Source organism: Mirounga angustirostris, unplaced genomic scaffold, assembly GCF_029215605.1.
Source record: "Mirounga angustirostris isolate CCGP_5_RB_7025 unplaced genomic scaffold, mMirAng1.0.hap1 SCAF_4, whole genome shotgun sequence".
Classification (NCBI taxonomy): domain Eukaryota; kingdom Metazoa; phylum Chordata; class Mammalia; order Carnivora; family Phocidae; genus Mirounga; species Mirounga angustirostris.
Window position 1 is genome coordinate 148,618,275 of NW_026991712.1, and position 25,625 is coordinate 148,643,899.

Consider the following 25,625-nt stretch of genomic DNA (forward strand, 5'->3'; position numbering starts at 1 on the left):
TTTTTCTAGATTCACCTCACAGAATAACTTTAGCATAATGGTTCTGTACTTCAGTGGAGTTGTAGTAATGAAACTAAGTCTTTCATGTCAGAGAAATCATTCCTCCCCCTTTATATAGTATCGGCTAAAGTCTTACTCAGGGGAAGCCTCTGAGGATTCTTTTAGGATTTATTTTTAATTAAAAATTTTGTTTGGAATAGGCAACTTACTCATGTGGTTCAGAATTCAAAAAGTCTGAAGGGATTTCTGGTAGAAAATCTCCCTTCCACACCTGTCTCCTAGCCAACCAGTGCCTCTTGCTAGAGGCAACTGGTATTAAAAGTTCCTCTGTATCCTCCCAGAAATATACCAGTATAAGCAAATACAAAAATTTCCTTTCTCCTTTTTATAATGGGTATAAATATACTAAAAACATTGTTTTGTACTTTGCTTTTCTCACTGATCAGTAGATACTGATAATTACTTCCTATTAGTATACTAGAGCTTCCTTGTTCTTTTTTAATGGCTACACCCTGTTCAATTGTGTAGATAGTCATCAGTTGTTTAAAACCTGTGCTTTCTTGAGGAGTCTTAAGTTTCTGGTTTTTTTGCTGTTAAAACAGTGCTATGATTTAAAAAACTTCTTATTTAGTTATTTCACATATTTTTTGGTGTTTGGTGTGTTTGCAGGATAAATTCTTAAAATTGCTAGGTTAAGTGAGATATGCTTTTGTAATTTTGATATTATCAAATTATTCTTCATAGATTTTATGCTAATTTATATGGTCATCTGTAATGTATGAGAGTGCCTGTTTACCCATCCTCATAATAGTTTGTTATTTAACTTTTGGATATTTGACAGTTTGATGGGTTAAAAAAAAGTAGTATCTCAAAGTAGTACTTCTGCATGGAATAAGATTCTGAAGTTTTATTTTCAATCATTGTTATGTTTCTTTAGCGATGTGACATTGGAGATGCTTCTAGGGGAAGTTTATCTTCATATGCTTATATCCTTATGGTGCTGTACTTTCTGCAGCAGAGAAAACCACCTGTTATCCCAGTTCTACAAGAGGTAGGTGTTTAAGAAAACTGTAAAGGAGTTTCTTTTGAAAAAATTAATCTAAACACAGATCTTGATCAGTTATGAGGTCATGAGGATTTTTCCAGCATGGACATCCTAAGTTTTCTTCTTCCCTTAATGATATAATCACATAATGAATCTTTTTGAAAAATTCATTATGGGAGAATATAGACTACCAAAGGAATTTTAGATAAACAAAACTATTGAATATCTTTTGTAATGTGTTTGTATTTCATAGTCTTAGAATGCTGCAAGTGATTATGAAAGTGTTATAGCCATCCATGAACTCATGCATTATAGTCTCTCAGATGCAAATATAAAGTTTCTTCTCTCCATAGTATTCTCCCTGCTCCTGCCTGGCAATGAACTTTGGTATTCTTGTGTATACTTTGGTCAACTTTGTGAATTTTGGTTGAGAGAAAACCCAAGAAAATTCTTCCTCATTTTTGTAAGGTCATGTTAACTTGCATTAAGCATGAGAATGTACATCAGAAGAAACATTATACTCCTATTCATTCAGATTTGGTGACTCATGGATTCCCTTTTTGTAGCCAATTTATACTCTGTGAAATAGGTTTAAAGGAGTTCTTAATCATCCATCTATTCCTCCTCATTCCTGGCACAAAGTGTATTTGCAAGCATTAGGGAGAATCCAGTTCTAATTTCTTAGAAAGGTGATTATTTTGAGGTAAGAGAGAAGCATCAGAATTATTTGGCAAATCACATATTCTGACTTTATACAAACCAGTAGTCCTGGCAGAGAAGAAAATCACAAAATAAGCAAGCCATATGGTGGATATCAGATGGCCTTAGTAAGTTTTAATAAGTTCTAATGAATGCCATGTACTTATAGCAGCATTTATTCCCCCTTTTAAATTAACAGTAGAGAAGAAACAAAAATTTCAAATATCCTTTCCTGGCAGAAAATTTTAAGTTGCTGAATCTGCGTTGAGTGATGTGGTTTTTAACAAGGTTGTATATAGTAGGATATTTAAATTTTAACATGAATTAATGAGGCCTGACAAGGCCAGGGTCATTCTCTGTATTAGTCTAACTGTTGTTAAGACTTTAAATTTGGGTATCTTAAATGCATTATTACACAGGAATATCATAGCAGCCATTTACTATGATTTGCTGTGACTTTGACAGAATATTATGATTAACTGAAGTGGCACACGAATTTTGTTTTCATGGTGGTTTGTGGGTAAATCTGTTACCCATGAATGAGGAGCCGTTCAGGAAAGAGCGGGGCATGATTTTGGAGCTAGAGATATGTGGTCTGAATTCTAATTCTGACATTGTGGCCTTCACTAAGATGCCTGACTGCCACTAGTCTGAGTTTCATCAACAGTAATAATGTAATAATAGTATTATTTCAGTGTTGATATAAGGAACAGAGAAATCAAATGCCCTTGAATTATAGTAAGTGCTAAAGTAGGTGTTCATAAATGGTGCTTGCTTTATCATTATTATTATTACTACTACTATCATTAGCAGCTGTATTAATATTATTATTGGAAAAATGTAGGCAGGACTGCGGTAGCCAACTTCAAGAACTCTCCCATTATCTGCTTAACAGTGCTTGATGAAATGAGAGACAGTCCATGGAATGTTTTCCATCATAATGAGCTCTGATTGTGGGGGGCTTTGTGATACATATGAACTGATGATATATGGATTTTTGCTTCTGGCCTTTTTTGCTTATCATATGGGACCCCATTGTCCATTGCTCTGGCATCATTTAAGTATTGGTCATTGACATCGATCAACTTTTAAGGGTAAGGATATGTTTAATGAAGCTGTTGATCTTTGACTCCATTTGTAATTGAACCTAGACTTGAAGTGACTGGGTATAAGACTGCTAAGTGTATTTTTCATGGTTAACAATACAGAGTTCTTTAGGTCAGAAGGAGCTTTCCTAAGCAGAATAATTTTGCTGTATTCTAGAAAATCGTAAGTAAAAACAAATTTTCACGTAAAAGTACTAAGAGAGGATTAGGGAGTGTTAGCTACACTTGATATTATGAACTTCTGTGTTTTCTTAGCTTATATTAGCTTAAAAATTGCAACTGAATGGATGAATCTTGAGGGCAGTATGCTAAGTGATAAGTGAAGTAAATCAGTCACTAAAGGCTAAATATTATATGATTTCAATTATATAGAGTAGTCAAACTCATAGAGATGGAAAGTGGAATGGTGGTTTTCGGGGGCTAGGAGAGGGAGGAACGGGGAATTATTGTTTAATAGTGTCAGTTTCATTTTTGCAAAATGAAAAGAATTCTGTGGATGGATGGTGATGATGGTGCACAACAATGTGAGTGTACTTAATGCCACTGAACTGAACACTTGTAAAATTTACCATCATAATCATTTTTGTTATGTGTATTTTACCACAACTAAAAAATTTAAATATTGCAGTTTAAATATAGCAGCAGATACTAAACTATTACAGTTAAATATGAAAGTAAATATGAAAACATACAGGGTCACTTCTTGTACAAATATGATTGTTCATGAGGTTTTACAGGGAGGACTGAGTAGAGCTCACTGCTCAAGTAGAGCATGATTGGTGTTGAGAGAAAGAGAAGAGAGAAATGGAAAGAGAAATTGTGTGTGTAAGAGAAAGCGGGGGGATAGCATTTATCCTTCTAAGGGCTGAAACAGTGGAAAGTTAGAAAGTGAAATATGAGAGCTCATTAAAAAAAAGGCAAATCAGTGATTAAATACCTTCCAAGGCCCACAGGGTCCACTTCACTGTGTTATCAGCCAACATAGTTGGGTCATAGTTAATCAAAAATAAGAATTATATTAAAAAGAATCAAGGTGTAACGACATAGCTTATATTATTCCCATGTAATATCTATAATAGCATCTATAAGGGTAAAATATTCTGTAATGGTAAAATATTACAATTTGGTTTCTTTAATATCTTCATTTCTTTTTTCAGGGCAAGATTTGTTGTAGGTATCAATATCTAATTCCTATACTCTCCCTTGTTTGTTTTATGAAGTGTCGGAATTTATGGTAGATAAGTGATACCTGTATTTAAGTTACATATAAATATAAAAAGCAACTGGGGCATCTGGGTGGCTCAGTCAAATGTCCGACTCTTGATTTCAGCTCAGGTCATGATCTTAGGGTTGTGAGATCGGGCAGTGCATTGGGTTCCATGCTTAGTGGGAGTCTGCTTGAGAGTCTCTCCCTCTCTCCCTCTGCCCCTCCTCCTTCATGCGCGCTTGCGTGCACATTCTCTCTTTCAAAAAAAAAAAAAAAGGCAACTTCTTAGCCTAAGTTTCTGGAAACTTCATCTTTTTGTAAACATGCTTCCAGAATAAAATATATTCATTCAACAAACATGTATTAAGTATTTATTCTCTCTATATAAATAGCAGGCTTTGATATAAGTAGGAATTTTTGGCTCTAAAGTTACAGTTTTTGCCTACAAGGAACTTAAACCTGCGAATGAAATTAGAGAGGCCAGATAATGTTAATTTTGTAAATCACTGTGCCATCTAAAATGGAAGGGGTGATGGGGACCACCTTATCTGATGGTTTTAAAGTATTTTCTGGTAAGCTCTAGGGGCTTATTAGTGTATGTGTGAGAAGTGAGATGAAAAAATGGGGTATGTTTTCTCCACTTAGGATTCTATTAAAGTACCTCTACCTTTATCTGCTTTAAGCTTCAGGAAGGTTCCATTTTAGGAAAGGATTCTACAGCTTCAAAGAAAAACGAAATTTGAAAACAGCTGACCTAATTAATCTCTCATTTTCATTGGGAAAACAGTGAAGGGTTTAGGAGGATAATTGTCTTGTCTAGAATCACTACCAGGCAGGACTAAGACTAGAAATGAGGTCTGCTCACTGAACCTGTTGCAACTTTTTACTTTTTTAAAGAACCCATCTTAAGGGATAGTTTTCTTCTAGTAAAGTAGCATTACTCTCCCCTCCCTTTCTTCAAGACAGTGGATTATTATTCATAATTAATCATGAAGATTTTACAGTTTTTATCAAGATGTCAGGAAAAGCTACCTAATTTTCTCTTTAAAGAAATCAATACTCAGGGGCTTTTCAGCATCATCTGATACAGATAACTGATTAAAAGTACTAGAGCCTGGGGGCACCTGGGTGGCTCAGTCGTTAAGCGTCTGCCTTCGGCTCAGGTCATGATCCCAGAGTCCTGGGATCGAGCCCCGCGTCGGGCTCTCTGCTCAGCGGAAAGCCTGCTTCTCCCTCTCCCACTCCCCCTGCTTGTGTTCCCTCTCTCGCTGTGTCTCTCTCTGTCAAATAAGTAAATAAATAAATAAAAAAAACCTTAAAAAAAAAAAAAAGTACTAGAGCCTGTCCCCAAAACAAGCGGTTCCATTGATTTCCTTTGGGTATACAAATCAATAGGTATTATGTATTTCTACATCTATGATCCATTGATAAAAATGTGGTTTTCATTTTTTTTTTTTTTTTTTCCCCTTTAGTTTTACTTCATTAGTCTTGGGCTGGATGCGTTTTGACAGGCCAAATAGATAACATCAAATGTGTCATTTGGAGAGTCTCAAGCTCTTAAGATATCCTTTCCCAGCTTTGATCTTCCAGATACATTTTATTCATTAATAACTTGGCATCAAATTAGACTATCCTGACATGTTCCTTTTGGAAAGAAGTATCTCAATATCTCTTATAGGTACATTCTAAAATGATATAAGGATACTTAGGCGTTTGCATAAGAGGACTTAAAATCTAATAATAAAATTGTTTTTACAGATCTTTGATGGAAAACAGATTCCACAGAGAATGGTTGATGGATGGAATGCATTTTTCTTTGATAAAACAGAAGAACTGGTAATTTTTTCATAGTCTTTATGTTATAGAATGCTCACTGATATGTGTTAGGATTTGCATAATTTAATAATTTTACTTATATTTGGGTTCCATATTTTGAGTAAGTATAGACCTCTCTCTCTCTCTTTTTTCTTACCTATAGAAAAAACGTTTACCTTCACTTGGAAAGAACACAGAAACATTAGGAGAGCTTTGGTTGGGACTGCTTCGCTTCTATACTGAAGAGTTTGATTTCAAGGAATATGTAATTAGCATTCGGCAGAAAAAGCTGTTGACAACTTTTGAGAAGCAGTGGACATCCAAATGCATTGCAATTGAAGGTAATCATTAGGTGACATTACTAATGACATTACTCATTAGCAGAGGAACAAAATAAAACAAAAAGCCAGTTTCATTTGGCAAGGAAATTGAAGGGAAAACCGAAAGCACATTAGAATTTGGAAGATTCGTCTTGATTTTTATGTTTCTGTCCTTTTATTATTTTTTCCCTCCCCCCCAATTTCTATCATTTTTAATCTATAATTTTAGAAGAATAATTTGCTGACTTGAATAGTCTGAGTTATATAGTATTACTCTCTAGTTATGGCTTGTATGTATATTTTGTTACAGTGAACAGAATTTTAAATAAAAAAATAAATATTTCTTTTCTAGATCCTTTTGACTTGAATCATAACCTTGGTGCTGGAGTTTCTAGAAAAAGTAAGTTTTAAATATAGAAATCCCCTGTTTTTAAAGCTTTTACACATTAAGGTCTGCATCTTTATTTTTTCTTCTTTTTTCAATAGTGACCAATTTTATCATGAAGGCATTTATCAATGGAAGGAAACTTTTTGGTACCCCCTTTTATCCACTCATTGGCAGAGAAGCTGTAAGTTTACATAATTTGGATTCTGAATCTTTTTTCATATAGAACTCCTTTTTTTGTGGTATAGGAAGCCTTATCCTATTTCCAAGTTGGTATTAGAAATAGGAGAAAGAGATGATTATACACCCTCTGTATTTTTTTTTATTGCACTTATCATAGTTCATAATGAGGTATCTATTTGCTAAATTTTGTGTATCTGTTTGTTTAATTCTGTCTTCCCCCATTAGACTATAGCTCCATGAGGACAAGGGTCTATTATGTCTCTTCACCATCATATCTCCAGTACCTATTAAGATGGCACACTGGATGTACCACATAAGCATTTGTTGAATGAATGAAGTTAGTCAAGAGTCAGTATCCTTAAATTTTGAATTTGAGGTGCTGCCCACTGCCCCTCTTCCATCCCTAGAAATCTTGATGAAATTATAAAGAGAGGACGACACCAGAGAAATACTTTCTTACTTGCTGAGGCTTCTGCTCTAATTTTGGTGTAGCCCTGGTAACTGAATGTGATGGCATGGAGCTGAGAGGATTCCTTTTGCCTGAACTGGGCGGCATAGTATTTCCCATTCCTCTTGGTCTCACTCTCTTTTTTGCTTGCTTTCTAATGGGAGGAGGTCCAAATTTCACAGAGAAAGAAACTTCCAAGAGAAGCAATCTCAAGAGAGAAACTGTGTCTCTACTATTGCATAACAAATATCCTTGATCTTGTTCAGTACAGTTTCCACACTTTTTCTTTGGGATGTAGGGTAAGAAAAGCAGAAAAATCTACAGCTTTTTTCCCTTGTAGCACTGATTCTTGACCTTTTTTATTGTCCTGCCTCTTTGGGGGTGGGGGGTGATTATATTGGAGAGAAAGAAAATAACAGTAAAATTTGAAATGACACAGAAGTTGTGTAAGAACAAAATGTCAAACAAAAGGAAAATCCAACAATGATTTTACTAACATACTAATTAAAAAATAAATGAAGAGAGCATAGTCAGATCAAAACAAATCTGATGATGCACTGATAAAACATTTTACCTGAAAATTGTGGGAATTCCAACTATTAATGTGTATATGTGCATTTGTTCTATAGGAACCTACCAGTTTCATGTTGTCAGACTTTTTAGTAGAATATTAGAATCCTTAGTAACCTGCAAATGTGCTAATTTTAGTCTATGAATACAAAATTTTAGTAACTCTTAATAACTCAGTATAATAATATAATTGACTAATAGATATCAGTCTTTGATCTTGCATATCAACCAAACATCAGTTTGAGGCCTATCTGAAGGGGACTATGAGTCTGCTAACCATTTTTTGATCTATTTTTTTCTGTTTTAAAAGTCAATATATAGTATTCTGTGGCTTGTTTATACTAATTTAACTGTTCTTCTTTGATGGACATTTAGATTGTTTTTATTATATCAGTGTTACAGCTGATATTGTAGAAAGTATCCTTTAAAGTCTTTCATGCTTATAATTTCCATAGTAAAGTATATTCTTTCAACACATATTTATTGAATTCCTTCTTTGTTTTTTTTAAATTTTTTTGTTTATTTTTAGATTTGTCAGAGAGAGAGAGAGTGAGCACAAGCAGAGGGAGTGGCAGGCAGAGGGAGAAGCAGAGTCCTTGCTGAGCAGAGAGCCCAATGCGGGGCTTGATCCCAGGACCTTGGGATCATGACCTGAGCCGAATGCAGATGCTTAACTGACTGAGCCACTTAGGCATCCCTGAATTCCTACTTTGTACTGATTTCTCTGCTATGTACTAACTAGGCTTGTGGGCATACAAAATAGATGTGTTTCATTCCTACACTAATGAAAATGAAGACAAGTATATTTTCTATTTATTCATCTTTTTTGCTTACTCACATATTCCCTCTTCAACTATTCTACATCATTAGGTCCTCTACTATATTGACCCTTATTCTCGCATTCTGTCAGCTATATTCTGTCTTCATTTTTCTTCCCATTTAACTTAGATTTCCTGGTGTGCTCTCTGGCATATACTTTAAATTCCTTGGTACCATTGTCCTTCTCTTGCACCCTTATGTGTTCAACCTTACATGAATTCACCTTAGCTGCCATCTGTCTATGCTTTGGCAGCTAAGCACTATGAAAAAAAGTCCTAAAGCTAGGTGGTTTTATTTATATAATACAACTATAGTGTTTACCAGCCTAAATTAGACTTTCAGTACCATCTGACATTCTTAATACGTTTCTTTACTTACCTTTATATCCTATTTGATAAGAACTAATTCAGATTTTATTGTACTAAAAATTCAATACCTGTTGCACTTTGTGTCCCACCTTTCACCTCTGCCCTTCTCACTCTTAGAGGTTTTCCCTATGATACAAAGATAGTATCAGGTATTCTTTCAACTTTCTGTAAATCTATAAATCTGCCTGCATCTACAGATACATTTTCTTTGTCAGAGACTAGTCCTTCATTTGCACTCTAGGTCTAATTCTTTACCTTGAATCTTCAATCTTTTCATCTGTGAAAAACATTTTCAAAGATAAAATATATAAAATGTAAGTGCAGATTAGCATTAACAGATGAACATTTTCTATTGATTTTAATGATAGGGAACACTAATTTTGAACCTCAGTTAAGTGAAATGTCTCTCCCAGAAAGAATTCCTTTCTTCTTGGGGCATCTGGGTGGTCGGTCAGTTAAGTGTCTGCCTTTGACTTGGGTCATGATCCCAGGGTCCTGGGATTGAGCCCCACATTGGGCTCCCTGCTCATTGGGCAGTCTGCTTCTCCCTCTCCCTCTGCTGCTCCCCCTGCTTGTGCTCTCTCACTCTGTCAAATAAATAAATAAAATCTTAAAAAAAGAATTTCTTTCTTCTATTTAGTAAACTTACATTACAAAAAAATTATACTCAATTATTAGTAGTAGTATATTTTGAAATTCTTCAATAAAAATTTAGTGGAAATTTGCTTTCTCTTATTATGTAAGTACTACATAATGTCTTCAATTTTGTCACAACCTAAAATATTTACTCTCTGGCCCTTTGCAGGAAAAGTTTGCTGGCCCTCAGGTCTAGGCCACCTTAACTGGGATGATAGAATGGAGAAAAGTAGATTAAAGAGAGATTCAGGAAGAAAATGGATATAACTTGTGATTAATTAGAGGCGATGGGTGAAGGAGAGCAAGTTCAGGATGATTCCTAGGTTGACAAAGGCTTTTGTTTTGCCTTGGCAGAAAATATGATGATGAGGATTTTAATTAGCTATATTGGTTTCTTCAATAATGAATGTGAAGAATTACATCTTTCATCTTTTTTTAACAATGCAGCTTTATTGATATAACTTACATTGAATAAAATTCACTAATATACAGTGAGCAGTTCATTCACTGGTTTACAGTATATTCACAGGATTCTGCAGCCATCACCACAATCTAATTTAGAACATTTTGTTTCTCTCTGAAGGAAACTGGGCCCATTAGCAGTCATTCCACATTTCTTTTCTCTCCCACTCTTCAAACCATTGATCTGTTTTTTGTTTCTGTAGATTTGCCTATGTGGACATTTCATATAATGGAATCATAAAATATGTAGCCTTTTGTGATCGGCTGCTTTCATTTGGCCTAATGTTCTCAGGGTTTGTTCATGTTGTAGCATGTATCACCACTTCATTCCTTTTATGGTTGAACAGTATTCCATTAAATGGAATATATCATATTTTATTTATTCATCACCTTTGTTGGACATTTGAGTTGTTTCTACTTTTTCATTCTTATGACTAATGCTGCTGTGAATATTTCTGCACAAATTTTTTTTGGATGTGTTTTCATTTCTTTTGGGTATTGACAAACCTAACAATTCCCGGTTCATTTTGACAAATTTATGTTTAACTTTCTGAGGTCCTGCCAAACTGTTCCATTTCATCTACATTCTTTCTCTCTCTTTTTAAAAAAAAATTTTTTTTTTTAAGATTTTATTTATTTGCGAGAGAGACAATGAGAGACAGAGAGCATGAGAGGGAGGAGGGTCAGAGGGAGAAGCAGACTCCCTGCTGAGCAGGGAGCCCGATGTGGGACTCAATCCCGGGACTCCAGGATCATGACCTGAGCCGAAGGCAGTCGCTTAACCAACTGAGCCACCCAGGCGCCCCTCTCTTTTTTTTTTTTAAAGATTTTATTTATTTATTTGAAAGAGAGAAAGAGCACATGAGAGGGGGGAGGGTCAGAGGGAGAAGCAGACTCCCTGCTGAGCAGGGAGCCTGATGCGGGACTCGATCCAGGGACTCCAGGATCATGACCTGAGCCGAAGGCAGTCACTTAACCAACTGAGCCACCCAGGCACCCTACATCCTTTCTCTTTTTATGACAGCCATCCTAGTAGGTGTATCTCTTATACTTTTATCTTTGACTTTAGATAGATTTGAAGAGTGCTAAGTGGACATGTTCTCTTGCCTTCCAGAAATGTGGGTACTGTTATGACAAACTAGTCTTTGTAATAGTGCAAAACAAAACTGAGCTAAAGCTTAGAAGAATACGCTAGTTGGTAGGATAAAGGAAAAATGATCCTGGTACTTCTTTTTTTTTTTTTTAAAGATTTTATTTATTTGAGAGAATGAGAGAGAGAGAGAGAGCATGAGAGGGGGGAGGGTCAGAGGGAGGAGCAGACTCCCCACTGAGCAGGGAGCCCGATGCGGGACTCGATCCCGGGACTCCAGGATCATGACCTGAGCCGAAGGCAGTTGCTTAATCAACTGAGCCACCCAGGCACCCGATCCTGGTACTTCTAAAACCTGGGAAAATGATTTACTTTGTATTGGTTCTCTACCTACTCTTTAGCTATACCCTGCTTTATATAATAAATGTTATATGTTCTTGAAATGTTATATGCAAATCCAATCATATTTTAAATAAACCAGAGGATTGCTTTATTGGCAGAGAGCTCTTTTGTAAAGAGAATAATTCTTTTCTAGAAATAGCCTGGTAAGGCAGAAAGCATGAGATTTGTAGTCAGACCAACTTAGCGTTAAATCCTGCTTACTTAACCAGCTTTTTTACTATGGGCAAATGACTCGAACTCTCTGAGCCTCTATTTCCTCATCTATATATGAGGATGAAAATAGTATCTATTGAGTTATTATGCAAAGATGCCACAGATGAATGAAGAAATAATGTGGATGTAAAGTGGTTAGCACTGTTAGCAACTGTGATATTGATAATGATGGTTCTTTTTTTTCCCCCTTTATTTATTTGAGAGAGAGAGAGCAGGGGGAGGAGTGGAGGGAGAGGGAGGAGAGAAGCAGACTGCCTGCTGAGTGCGGAGCCTGACTGGAGTCTGGATCCCACGACCCCTGAGATCATGACCTAAGCTGAAATCAAGAGCTGGAACCTCAACCATCTGAGCCATCCAGGGGCCCCAGTGATGATAATTTTTTTTTTTTTTAAGATTTTTAAAATTTATTTGACACAGAGAGAGGGCGCACAAGCAGGGGGAGCAGCAGAAGGAGAGAGAGAAGCTGGCTCTCCACTGAGCAGAGGGCCTGATGGCGGGGCTCGATCCCAGGACCCTGGGATTATGACCTGAGCTGAAGGCAGACACTTAACCGACTGAGCCACCCAGGCGCCCCATTTCCTTTTTTTAAAACCACTTTTACATCTTGGTCTTCTTTCCATTTGGATTCCACAATTCATAGTGGGTTTTTTTTTCTAGTAAAGTTTTATTTTCTCCCTAGGAGTACTTCTTTGATTCCCGAGTATTAACAGATGGAGAACTGGCTCCCAATGATCGATGTTGTCGTGTGTGTGGAAAAATAGGCCACTACATGAAAGACTGCCCTAAAAGGAGAAGGTTGGCAAATGATTATATATCAACATTACAGGGAAAATAAATGTGAGGCCAATTGTAGCTATAACTGTGTTCATATATGTTTAAGTAAGAAGGTTCAGGGCTTTAAATTGGACATTAGGTAAAATGTATATCGGAGTGGAATTTTGTTAATAGAATGAGATTTTTTGGGGGCACACTGGTATCATTCATTTGTTCACTTATTCATTCATTCAGTTTTTTTTGTTTGTTTTTTTTAATTGATGAAGAAGCATTTATTGACACCTATTCTACTGGGGACTGTGCCAGGAGCCAAGAAAAAAAATGACCAAGTCATGGGGTTCTTGCTGAGTACCTCATAGTCCTGCAAATCAGTAATTAAAATATAATTAACTGAATCTTTGACGTATTTATTGTGAGGTATACGTATATAATATATACCTTGAGGAATATACATCTCCACACCCCTGAAAATATATTTATGAAATAAACTTTCCTGTATTTTATATAGTCTCTTTAATAGGCCAGGAAAATCCTTTTTTTAGTTATTAAGTCTTGCCTAATATGAAGAGCTTAGAACTTTTCAGACAGAACTAACTCCTAGGTTCCATCAGTGCTATATACTGACTTAAATTTAGAGAAGACACTTGGTCTAAGCATCAGCTTCTCCCTCTGTAGAAGGGAGATAATAAATACCAACCTCTAAGGATTGTTATAAGATTAAAATATTCAATGTTAAAAATTTTTTCTAATTTATTATTGTATTATAAAACTACTGGAATACCCAGTTTCTGCCATATGAGTAGGTGTACTCTAAATGTGAAGTTCCCTTGCCTTAAAAAAGGTGCATGATACAGTGGGCATGTTAATCCCTTTATTGTGAGACTTTTGTATAGTTTAGTTTGTTCTGTGATTCATTCAGTTTACAAGTCCCTAGCCCCACATTATTGGTATCAGCAGTTTACTGTTTAGACTAAAGAAGAAAGACAGTGAAGAAGAGAAGGATGGGAATGAAGAGGAGAAAGATTCCCGAGACCTTGTTGACCCCCGAGACCTCCACGACACTCGAGAGTTTAGAGACCCCAGAGACCTCAGATGCTTTATATGTGGAGATGCAGGACATGTACGAAGGGAGTGCCCAGAGGTCAAGCTGGCCCGTCAGAGGAATAGCAGTGTGGCAGGTAAATAGAAAAGGCCAAAAATAGTTTTTGGTAGAAATAAGGTCATTTGTGTTGATGTCATTCTAAGGGCTCTGATTCCTCTCTATTCCAAACTTAGCAATATGATTTTCGACCTTATAATTTCTTAAAGAGAGAAAATTTAGATAGTCTTTTATTTTGAACAGTATTCATGTTCACTGTTAAGGTCTTAGCAGTCTGTTGTATTCAGTAAACTCCCTTTAAGTATTCTTTCGATTTCAGTTACCTTCTTTATTCTTTCACTATCAAAAGATAATAAAAGTTAATTTTTTTTTCTGGAAACATATACAGGAGAAATTATATCTCTTCCCATTGCTCTTATGTGAGAGGGAGATCTGTAATTTTAAGAATTAGAAACTCAAATGACAGTTAAATGAAAGAAAAAATAGAGTATTTTAGAAGTGATTTCCAGTTACTCAGATTCTTGTTGCAGAAGGTATTTTCTTAAATATATCGTCTCCTTTAGAAAGGAGTAATTGTCTTTTCGTTCTTGTTTCTACCACCAGTACATTTTTTTAGTGATTTGCAAGATTGAGAAATAGCTTTAAAAAAATTAGTTGTTACAAGTCCTTCACAAACATAATAATAGTTTTAAGTTTATAAAATCTCAGAGGGATTTGAGACTCTTTAACAGAGGAAGGGAGTTTATTGATTGTCATTTCTCTGTTATTTATCTATTGATTTTCTTTCTGATGTCTTCTCTTAGCAGCCCAGCTGGTCCGCAACCTTGTAAATGCCCAGCAGGTGGCTGGTTCAGCCCAGCAACAGGGTGATCAGTCCATAAGGACTAGACAGTCCTCAGAATGTGTAAGTACTCTGCCTGCAAATGGATTAGTTTTGGTAGAAAGATTGATTGGATTGATCTTTTAGACTGGCAAATATAGTCATCCAGATAACAGTGCTTTGTAGAGGTGTTCCTGCTAGGCACATGAGGTGGAATGAGCATTACCTTTGGAGTAATGCAGATCTGGGTTTTTATCTGTGGGGAAGCTACTTAACTTCATTGAGCCTGCCTTCTTATTTGTAAAATAAGGTAACAACTACCTAATGTATTTGTTGATTGGTTAAAATAAGGTAACAACTACCTAATGTATTTGTTGATTGGTTAAAATAAGGTAATTGAGGTTTCAGGCTTTGCCTAGTGGCAGATTATCAGCAACATTTATAAAAGTAGACACAAAAATTGGAGATGTGTTAGGGGTTTAATATGTTAGGGCAATATATGCATGGCATTGGACTTCCTTGAAGCTTTTATGTGTCTTCTCATAGCTGATATGAATACCTAGTGAAGTACATCCTGTGAAAGAAGAGTATTAAATTGGAGTTCAGATTCACAAGTTTCATATTAACTTCGCTGAGTTGCTCTTAACCTTTGTGTAAATCTGTATTCACTTTGCACTTCAGTTGAATGCTTTCTTACTCTAAACCTGATACTGTGCTTTGGTGCTTCACACTTAGTCCTTTGGGTGGCCATGCGAAGTGGTAGGTATTAGTATGATCAAGTTTTACAAATTGGGAAGCTGAGAATAAGAGAAATTAAAAGATTCAAACCCAGGTCTAGGTAGCTTCAAAGCTGTTAACTATTAAACATGCTGAATTTGGTATGATCTGTGTTTTAGAAAAAATTCTTACAGCATTTGAAGATCAATATAGGGAGAGTCTTGGAACACCATTTAGAGGCCCACTAACCCCACCTGTAATGCTTGTATCCATACTATGGGCCTGACATCTTCATAAATGTAATATAACAACAATAATAATAGCTAACATTGTTGATCTCTGTATGCCATATATATCTTTTTTATTGTTTCTTATAATAAAATATTGAAAAAGTACAGAAAATAATAAACATCCATGTAGTACCACCAGGCTTTAACAATTCTTAACATTGTGTTACCTTTATTAAAAAATTACCCATAGTCAGTAATCCCTATGCATTCCTCTTGGATGCTGTTCCCATCTTAAAACCTTCCTACCATCCCTTCCTAGCTACTAAAATGTATCTACTATCCTGAATTTGGTATTTATATTTTCCACATGTATTGCCTAGTTAATCTACACAAAAACCTATGAGATAGATTCTGCTTATTATTTATACATTACAGGTGAAGAAACTGAGATTTAAGTTTCTTACCTGAGCCCAGCATATACTTGGAACTAGAACTTGAACCCTCAGGCCCTGTCTCCAAAGCCTATGCTCTAACCATTTTCCTCTGCTGCTTCTAACTTTTACCCTTTGCTTTAGCACTCAATTTTCTCTTACCTGAGATTTGGGTCAGAGTCTGTCTAATGGACATTGTTGTTCTGATGTCTCACAAAGCACTTTAACCTCAACATGTCTAGAATTTAACATACTTCTCTCCAAATTCCTAGACTTGCTGCTTCTTGCTCCTGTGTTCTCCATCTCATTGAATGATCTACTCTCTGGTTTCCAGAACTACTCCCTTTCCCTCAACCCCCACATCTAAATCAGTCACCAACTCCTGTTATTTCTACATGTAAAAAATAGCTCACAGCTATTTGCTTCTCTGTCCCTATATTGTATTTCCCTAGCCTAGGTTACCATCATATCAGGGCTAGCCTTTTAATCACCCTCATTAGTCTTTTTGCCCCCGCCCTCCCCACTCCCGTGTTCTCTGTTTCATTCCCATTAAGCCAGAATAATTTTTCTAAAATACAGATTGATCATGTTCCTGACCAGTTTGAAACCCTTCAGTGGTTTCTCAGTGCCCTCAGGATAAAGTCTTAACTATAAGGTCTATGGGACCCTTCATTATCTTGTCTCTCTTTGGTTCTTCAACCTCAAATCTGCCATTCCCCTGCCCTTGTACTCCAGTAATAATAAACTGCTTTCAGAATCCAGTTACTTAAACAAGTCAGGTGTTCATGAGCCTATAGACCTTCAGTCATGTTGTTCCCTTTGCATGAAATACTCCTCCCCTTCCCATATCCCTTCCCTCTTTTATCAGACTGATTGCTGTTTACCCTTGTGTCTCAACTTAAAGATCACTTCTCTGAGATGCTGTTCTTGATTTCCACTTTCATTCATCTTATCTTTTTTTCCTCCCAAAGTACATTGAGGTATTCCTGCTCTGTCTGGGATTTCCTTATAACATTACATCATACATTCTTTATCATAGTAATTGTTGTATTTGATTGTAATTGCTTATGTAATTTCTTCATCTGCTCTTTCTCCTTTCCCCCATAAACTTTAAGTTCCATGAGGGCATACATGTTAGTATTGTATTTTTAATACCTAGAACAATGCCCAGACATAACTGACACTCAGTTACTTGTTGAGGGACTGAATCGAAGTGGCTGTGAGATATTTAGATACAAGTTTCTAGTTACAGTTGGAATATGAGTTCTGCATGATGGGAATGACGTCTGGGCTCTTTCTTGTTTGGACAGTAAAAAGGTTTATAGGGTAATGTATATGTCAGAGGGTTTGAGGGTCTCAGAGAAAATTCTATTTTCGTGTAAAATGAGGCTCTTACTCACTTCATAGAGTTGTGTTTATAATGTCCTAATAAAATAACTCCATAATTTTGTATTTAGATAATCTCTGCTTTTATAACATTAACATGTTTTTAAATTAATTTTAAAATGTTATCTTTTTCTCTTTGCAGTCTGATTCACCATCTTATTCTCCTCAGCCCCAGCCGTTTCCACAGAACTCTTCCCAGTCAGCTGCCATTACTCAGTCTCCATCCCAGCCAGGATCCCAACCCAAGCTTGGCCCACCTCAGCAGGGAGCCCAGCCCCCCCATCAGGTCCAGATGCCTGTGTATAACTTTCCGCAGTCACCACCAGCTCAGTATTCTCCCATGCACAATATGGGATTGTTGCCAATGCACCCTCTCCAGATCCCTGCCCCATCCTGGCCTATCCATGGTCCAGTGATCCACTCTGCACCAGGCAGTGCCCCCAGCAATATTGGCCTGAACGATCCCAGCATCATCTTTGCACAGCCTGCTGCCAGACCTGTGGCGATCCCTAGCTCCTCTCATGATGGACACTGGCCTCGTGCTGTGGCTCCAAATTCCCTGGTGAACAATGGTACAGTGGGGAATTCGGGTAACCCTTCCTTCTCTTCTTTTGCATCTGTCTGTAGAAATGGGTGATTGGTATTACTGGTTGAACTTGGGGATATAAATATGAGGAAAATAATGGCAAGCAATACTTATGGGGGCAGTATAGGATTAGATAAAGAGTATGGGCTGTGGATTCACACTGTCTGGATTTGGATCCTAGCCCTGCCATTTATTATGTGGCATGAGGCAGTTGCTCAAGTCTTTTTGTGCATTGGTTTCATCCTTAAAATAGCGATACTAATAGCTTCTAAGGCACAGGGATGTTGTGAGTATTAAATGAGGTAATATACATAAGTGTTACTTTAAATTTTCACTGCAGTCCAGCTCGGTGTAGGGTATTATTAAAACTAATTTTATAGTTGAGGAAATCACAGGGTTAAGTAACTTAATTATCATGCTTTCATAATTAATCATAGTAGATCCAGGATTTAAACCAATTTCTTTCTTCAAAACCTGTGCTCTTTGCCCTAGAGGAGCAATTCTTTAAAAAGATATCAGTAGCACTTTGTAGCATTAAAAAATACTAGTTTTTTCCTGATTTATAGAAATACATTTTCATTATAGAACATATGAATAATATAATCCATATTCTCAATTCGTAGACATAACTCCGTGTAATATTTAGGTGTCTTATGATCCAGTCATTTAAAAAATATTTGCATAATAAAAATATTTTATAAGCCATAAATCTTGTTTTATATCCAGCTTTTTAGTTGATAAATTTTTACACTTGATCTTAGCCAAAAGACTGAGAAGCGATAGTAATTTTTTCAGAGATTTATTTATTTTAGAGAGAAAGAGAGAGAGAAAGTGCATGAGTAGGAGGGGCAGAGGGAGAGGGAGAGAGAATCTCAAGCAGATCCACACTGAGCGTGGAGCCTGACATGGGGCTCGATCTCATGACTCTTAGATCACAACCTGAGCCAAAACTATGAGGCAGATGCCCAGCCAGGAGCCCCAATAATATTTTTATTTTAAAAACTCCATTATTGAAAATTTGAAATGTATACAAAAGAGAGAGTAGAGTATGATGAACCTATCCCCCATTACCCAGCTTTTCACAGTTCCCAGTAGTTGCTAGTCCTTGGCTCCTTTACTACTTTTATTTTTTGTTTTTTTAAAGATTTATTTATTTTAGGGGGTTAGAGGCAGAGGGAGAGGGAGAGAATCTCAAGCAGACTCCCTGCTGAGCATGGGGCCTAACATGCGTCTTGATCCCACAACGGCAAGATCATGACCTGAGCCGAAGTCAAGAGTTGGATGCTTAACTGGCTGAGCCACTCAGGCGACCCACTCCTTTTCCTCATTTAAAAAAAACTTTTGGGGGTGCCTGGGTGGCTCAGATGGTTAAGTGTCTGCCTTTGGCTCGGGTCATGATGGCAGGGTCCTGGGATTGAGCCCCATGTCAGGCTCCCTGCTCAGTGGGGAGCCTGCTTCTCCCTCTCCCTCTGCCATTGCCTCCACTTGTGCTCTCTGCTCTCTCTGTCAAATAAATAAATAAAATCTTAAAAAAAAATAAAAAATAAAAAAAGCTCTTGGCTTTAGTATTTAATCAAATCTCAGGCATTGGATCAAATTTCTGTATAAACTTGTTTGTATTTCTTACACAAACAAGACTGTTTCCATACCCAGGATCCTCTAATACCCAGTCCTTATTCATTTTTACCTGTTTTTCTAAAATTGTTGATCTTTTTTTGAATCAGAATTCAAAGCCCCATACATTATATGCGGTTGTTATATCTCTTAAGCCTCCTTTAATTTATAACAGTTTCCCCTCATTATTTTTCTCCCATATAAACTGTTTATTAAAGAAACTATAGAACTCCTACATTCTAGTGTTGGCTGAATTTTATTTTTGTGACATTGTTTGAAATGTACCTCTATGCCCATATATTCTGTAAATTGTTAGTTAGGTCCAGAGTCTGGATTAGATTCAGGTTATTTTTTTTAGTAAGAATTTTACTTTTTGGTTGGTGCTATATCGTTCCTGTTCCCTTATTTCAAAAAGAACTTTCTGTTATCTTTTAGTGACCTAAGATTGATCAGTGAGTTGGATATCCATTATACAGTTCATTAATTTTTACATAATAATCGTAGCTGTTGATAATTATTGCTGATAACCATTAGTTCACTAAGGGTTGTAAAATGATTTTCTATTCACTATTTGTGATTCTTCTATAAAGAACTTTTCCTTATTAACTACTTGATTATCCTGAAATATAGTATGTATAGGAAAAGTAGACTGAGCTTGACTCTTTTCCCTTTATCAGTTTTCACAAAAATTTTAGTACTTTTTTTTTAAAATTTTTGTTTTTTTATTAGAGAGAGAGAGAGAGCACAAGAGTGGTAGGGTCAGAGGGAGGAGCAGACTCCCTGCTGAGCAGCGAGCCCAATGCGGGACTTGATCCCTGGACTCTGGGATCATGACCTGAGCCGAAGGCAGTCGCTCAACCAACTGAGCCACCCAGGCACCCAATTTAGTACCTTTTTTTTTTTTTTTTGCGAGAGAGAGAATGAGAGACAGAGAGCATGAGAGGGAGGAGGGTCAGAGGGAGAAGCAGACTCCCTGCCGAGCAGGGAGCCTGATGCGGGACTTGATCCCGGGACTCCAGGATCATGACCTGAGCCGAAGGCAGTCGCTTAACCAACTGAGCCACCCAGGCGCCCCAATTTAGTGCTTTTTAAACAAAAATAGGCTATTGCTTTAGAGCACCATGATGGAGGAGGTATCTCTGAACTCTTCTGAAACAATATAATATATTGTGCTGAGCAGAAATGCCAGAATGTGGGAACTCATTTAGATTTCCAAGGTCAAAGGATATATGGCATTACATGGCTGTTCTAACGTGATCTCTGTTTCTGTCATTCAACAAATGTTTATTGTATATATGCCATGACATGTACTATGATCGTTACTGAGTTATATAATCATGAACACAGACCCAGTGTCTTGCCCTTTGGTGTAGTGGCTCAGTTTTCACAGTTTTAGTCTTCCTGTACCACCACTAGTTGATCTCTTTCAGCCTTAATGAACTAATTAACATCCCACATACCATACTGTCTCTTATCCCTAATTGTTTACTTAATTTGTTCATCTGCCTGGAAAGTCCTCTCCCTTATATCTCTCTTGCCTACTCTCACCTTTTGCTTTGCTCCAAAACTTGGCTAACTCACCCATTTTTAAATTTAGCTCACTTTCTGTAGGATGCCCATAACTCTTAATGATTCTGTCCTCCAGTTGTGTTAGCAATCCTTTCTCTCCTCCATGTTTGTATTATGAAAATATTTGTTTGTGAAAAATGGCCAAGGGAGATTGGAATATATTCTAAGAAATACCCTTTTATGTCAAACATCATTTCTCAATTGATCTGGACCTCAATATGTATACCCAGTCTCATTTAAAGAAAAAAATATACCCTGTAGTATAGCTTCAGCTCTTAGTTGTAACTTGATTTTACGAACTTTCAGTGAACCAGCTGCTTTGTTTTTCTGGTTACCTCCTGAGAAAACTGAGCTTGTTAAATGTGGCTAGTATGGGTTTTAAGTTTTCTTGCTGTGTACTCCTCCCTATCTGGTACCTCCTAATTTGCATTCCTGCTAGGAAGTTTAGTGAATGAGGACAGTGTCTTTCAGATTATTTCCTGCCGCATTATGATCCTGAATGAGAAAAACCACCAAAAATGATCCAAAGGATTTAGTAAGTACTTTGAAAAGATGTAATTTGAGCGGCGCCTGGGTGGCTCAGTTGTAAAGCGTCTGCCTTCGGCTCAGGACATGATCTCAGGGTCCTGGGATCGAGCCCCACATCAGGCTCCCTGCTCAGTGGGAAGCCTGCTTCTCCCTCTCCCACTGCCCCTGCTTGTGTTCCTGCTCTCTCTCTCTCTCTCTGTCAAATCAATCAATCAATCAATCAATCAATCAATCTTAAAAAGATGTACTTTGAAAGATGTACTTACAGATACATCTTTTTTTTTTCAAATTTCCCATTGTTTTTTTTTCTTTTTTATTATGTTATGTTAATCACCATACATTACATCATTAGTTTTTGATGTAGTGTTCCATGATTACAGATACATATTAAAGGGAAGTAGATTGTGGGGTGGTTTGCCATAGAAAGAATAGCACTAATATTTTTTTGAGTTCCTACTTAATATACCAGAACTTGTGTAAGCCACATTACTTTTTATTATTTAATTTAATCCTCACAATAGCCAGAGGTACATAACTGAATCTTAGTAATTTTTCAAACTGGGATTTGAATATCAACCTGGTTGGCTCCAAAGCCCAAGTTCTCAACGATTACACCAAGTGCTTTAGCTTCTAATAGAATCACCTTCGAGGCCATGATAGAGTTGTTTCTAAGATAGTTGGCATTGTCTTTAGGATAAAATGTAAGTTCCTTACTGATGTACTATAGTTCTTTGAAATGTAAATCCTACCTTACCTGTCCAGACTTTTTTCTTATCACTACCTACCTTACTCCTTTCTCTGTATCGCTGATTGTTTGCAGCTTCCCAAACTTGCTGTGCTTTCCTGTTTCTGGCTGTTGTACATGCTATTCCTTCTGTCTAAAATGTGCCTTCTTTGCCCCATTTTGCCTAACTTGTTCCTTGTGCTTTAAAATTCAATTTAGTTAATCATCTTAGGAAAACCATCTCTATCTTTGAATCAAATGTGTTAGCGCCTTCTTTAGAACACCTTCCACCCGTATAGCAGTGACCACATATTGTATGTCATCTTCTTGTATGTCTCTTTTATGAATAATTTGAGCACATTTACAGTGTTTGATTCTTTAAAAAATTTGGTATCCTCTGCATTTAGCATTGGTCTTGTTCAGTGGTAGGTACTCAATAAATTTTTGTGGAATGAAGGAATATTTAAATGAACAAACTGATGTTTTAAAGTATGTCTTTCCTGTCTTGTTGAAATGCAGAGCCAGGCTTTCCAGGACTAAATCCTCCAATTCCTTGGGAACATGCACCACGTCCCCATTTCCCTCTTGTCCCAGCTTCGTGGCCTTATGGTTTGCATCAAAACTTCATGCATCAGGGAAATGCCAGATTTCAGCCCAACAAACCATTCTATACTCAAGGTACCGTTGCTTACAAATTCATTAACCGGCTGGGTGGGTTTAGTTCTGGGACAAGGAAGCTATGTGAAGGCCAGGAACAAGGAGCGAAATTTTATGCATTCGATAAACATTTATTGAGAGAGCATATTGTGTATCACACTGTGCTAGGTGCTTGTTGTTCAAGCAAGAATTAAGTAAAACCTGTATACCTAATGCACATTTTATTAGGAGAGCCAGACATGTAAAATAAACAAGGATAGGAGCTTAGAGGGAATCAGTTAATGTTATCCTAGCAGAGATATAATAGGAGATAGGGACACCAAGGATCAATTCACACAAGATTTTGACATTTGAACTAGATTGTGAAAGAGATACAGGATTTTTTTTTCCCTAGAGATTTTTTAGAGATTACAGGTGAAGAGAGTTCTTAGCTGAGGGAATAATATATGCAAAGTCAATGATATTTGTCTGGCATAAGGAGAAAAAAGAAAATAATAGGGCTAGAGTATAAAGTAAATGGGAAAGATGTGTAGGTGATGAGGTTAGAGAAGGTAGGCTGAGGCCATATTACGTAGAAGTTTTTGGGACTCAGTTTAGTAAATAGTGGGGATCTAATAGAAGTTTTGAATTGAGTAGTGACATAGATTCGTTCTGTTGAACTAAGACTTGAATGACATTAGAATTCGTTATATTTTGTTGGTGCTAATGTACCAATAATGGCTTTGATCTAAGTAATGAATATTATAAACTAAGGAATACTTGTAGCATTTTATCTAGCCTGCTTGCCTCAAAGGTATTTTAGTTCTAATAGGGAAAGTCTGAGTCTGGCCCTCAGCTCTTAGTTAACCTAGGAATTAAAAAACTAGAGTCAAAGTTATTACACTTAAACTAGGAGTTCAAGAAATTAAAGAAAGGCACTCAGTAAATGTTGACTGAATGAAATGATAACTTTAAGGGGAAATCCCTGGTACAGGTTTCAGACTTGATTCCATTTAAGCGTTCCTAAACTATCCCATGTACTGCTGGGACATCCCTGTACTGTAGAGTGGCAGAACATTGAGTATGGTGGGCTTATTCTTTTGAGTAAAGAACTGGGGTTGAGGAAAGTTACTTTTGGTCATACAAACCCTTTTAGGGCTCGGTGGGGTTGTGGGGGGAGTGGGAAGTTCTTCCCTGGTGAATTTGTTCCCCTTGTTTCCTCCCCTTCACTTCTCTTTTCTTTCACATACCTACATTTCCCTTCTGTCCTCCTCCTTCCCCTGCTAAATGTTTTTGACATGCTTTATCTCCTCTTTACTGTATAAATAGAAAAAAAGAACTAGCTACAAGTTAAAATTCTAAGGGTTGTCAGTTAAATAGGCACAAGCCTTTCAGTTTCCTGTCTGTGTTGTGTCCAACAGACAGATGTGCCACCCGTCGGTGTAGAGAGCGTTGTCCCCACCCACCAAGAGGAAACGTGTCGGAGTAATGCGAGTCCATTTTCTTTCAGCTGGTCTACCGATGCACAGCAACCAGCCAATCCTGCTGTCTCAAGGGTATCCGTACCTCAATGTCAGTTACATTCAGCAGAAAAAGTGACATTTAATGGAAAGCAAAACAAATCAGGTCCTGATTTAAAATTTTAACACGTTTAGATAGCTTATTTAAATTCTAAGACTGTTTTTTAAGACTGTATTATTTGTATATAAATATGAACTATAGTTTTTACTAGTATCACCAAATTGAGTGATACAAATTTCATCTATTTTATTACCCTATTTTTAAGGGAATTTTATGTTTTGTTTAATCTTGATGAATTGTATAAAGAGAGAATTTAAAAATTACATTCTTTATTTTCTATTAGCTGTATTCATACTTTGGTTGCTTCAGACTTTATATATATTGTTCTTAAGAATTAGGAAAAACTTTCATGTGTTTTAAATTTGTCACTTCTATTCTTTACAGAACCTTGTAGTGCCAAAAACTTTTTAAAAGGTAAAAAAAAAAATAAAACTACAACGTGAAGATTCAGAATTTTTTTCTTTTACATTCTTGTATATTGAAAATACTCAAACTTGAACAGAAAGTTGTTTTTGTCTGTATTTGAAGTAATTCTATTTTAAGTTAATAAATCTTTTTGACAAGAGTCAAATTTGGTTAATTCACATGGTTGTTAGATCATGGAAATATAATGTAACAATTAGGACATTTGTTTTACTCTCCATGAATAGAGTATTCTAAATTACAGACTTAGTTTTAGAGATCAAGGATCTTTTTTTTGGTCTTTTATTTTACTGGATCTTCACAACACCCAATGAAGTTGACAGAAACATATGCTATCTCCATTCTATCATTGAGAAAACTGAGGTGCAAAACAATAAAGTGAAATCCAAGGTAGCACACTTTTATGTTGGAAAGAGAATTGAAACAGATCTTTTGAAGGAGAGTTTTTAAACGCTGAGACTGATACTGGCAATTAGAGTGGAGGAAAGATATTTCTTATTTACTGAGGTACCAGTATGTGCCAGGCTATCCATTTTGAATTCTTTTACTACCCAGAATGCACTCCTGCCAGGATGGTTTTTACCAATAATCACTGATTATAGTTGAAATTAAAACTTGTGTTGTTGGTGGTATTTTGGTACATTGAGGTTGAGGTCATTTTGTCTAAAATCCCCAGTTATATATTTGCCAGGGATTTTGGACTAAATGATCCTATAGATTTGGAAATCTGCAGAATAAG

At 36.6% G+C, this 25,625-nt stretch overlaps 1 protein-coding gene across 11 annotated transcripts in view; it reads left to right on the forward strand.

Annotated features, from left to right (window-relative positions):
• TUT4 (terminal uridylyl transferase 4) overlaps window positions 1-25,028 on the forward strand; it is a 125,140-nt gene extending 100,112 nt beyond the window's left edge. For 3 of the 11 annotated variants that reach the window (XM_045897693.3, XM_045897685.3, XM_054512862.2), the window contains 11 exons: window positions 938-1,051; window positions 5,816-5,893; window positions 6,036-6,213; window positions 6,545-6,592; window positions 6,679-6,761; window positions 12,448-12,563; window positions 13,497-13,720; window positions 14,445-14,545; window positions 17,368-17,815; window positions 22,766-22,924; window positions 24,393-25,028. In XM_045897693.3, the coding sequence (XP_045753649.1) occupies window positions 938-1,051; window positions 5,816-5,893; window positions 6,036-6,213; window positions 6,545-6,592; window positions 6,679-6,761; window positions 12,448-12,563; window positions 13,497-13,720; window positions 14,445-14,545; window positions 17,368-17,815; window positions 22,766-22,924; window positions 24,393-24,481 (1,638 nt within the window). In that variant the 3' untranslated portion in view covers window positions 24,482-25,028. Of the gene's footprint in view, window positions 1-937; window positions 1,052-5,815; window positions 5,894-6,035; window positions 6,214-6,544; window positions 6,593-6,678; window positions 6,762-12,447; window positions 12,564-13,496; window positions 13,721-14,444; window positions 14,546-17,367; window positions 17,816-22,765; window positions 22,925-24,303 lie in introns of all 11 variants that reach the window. The other 8 variants (XM_045897689.3, XM_045897688.3, XM_045897690.3 and 5 more) reach the window with 8 other exon arrangements.
• Window positions 25,029-25,625: the final 597 nt, after the last annotated feature.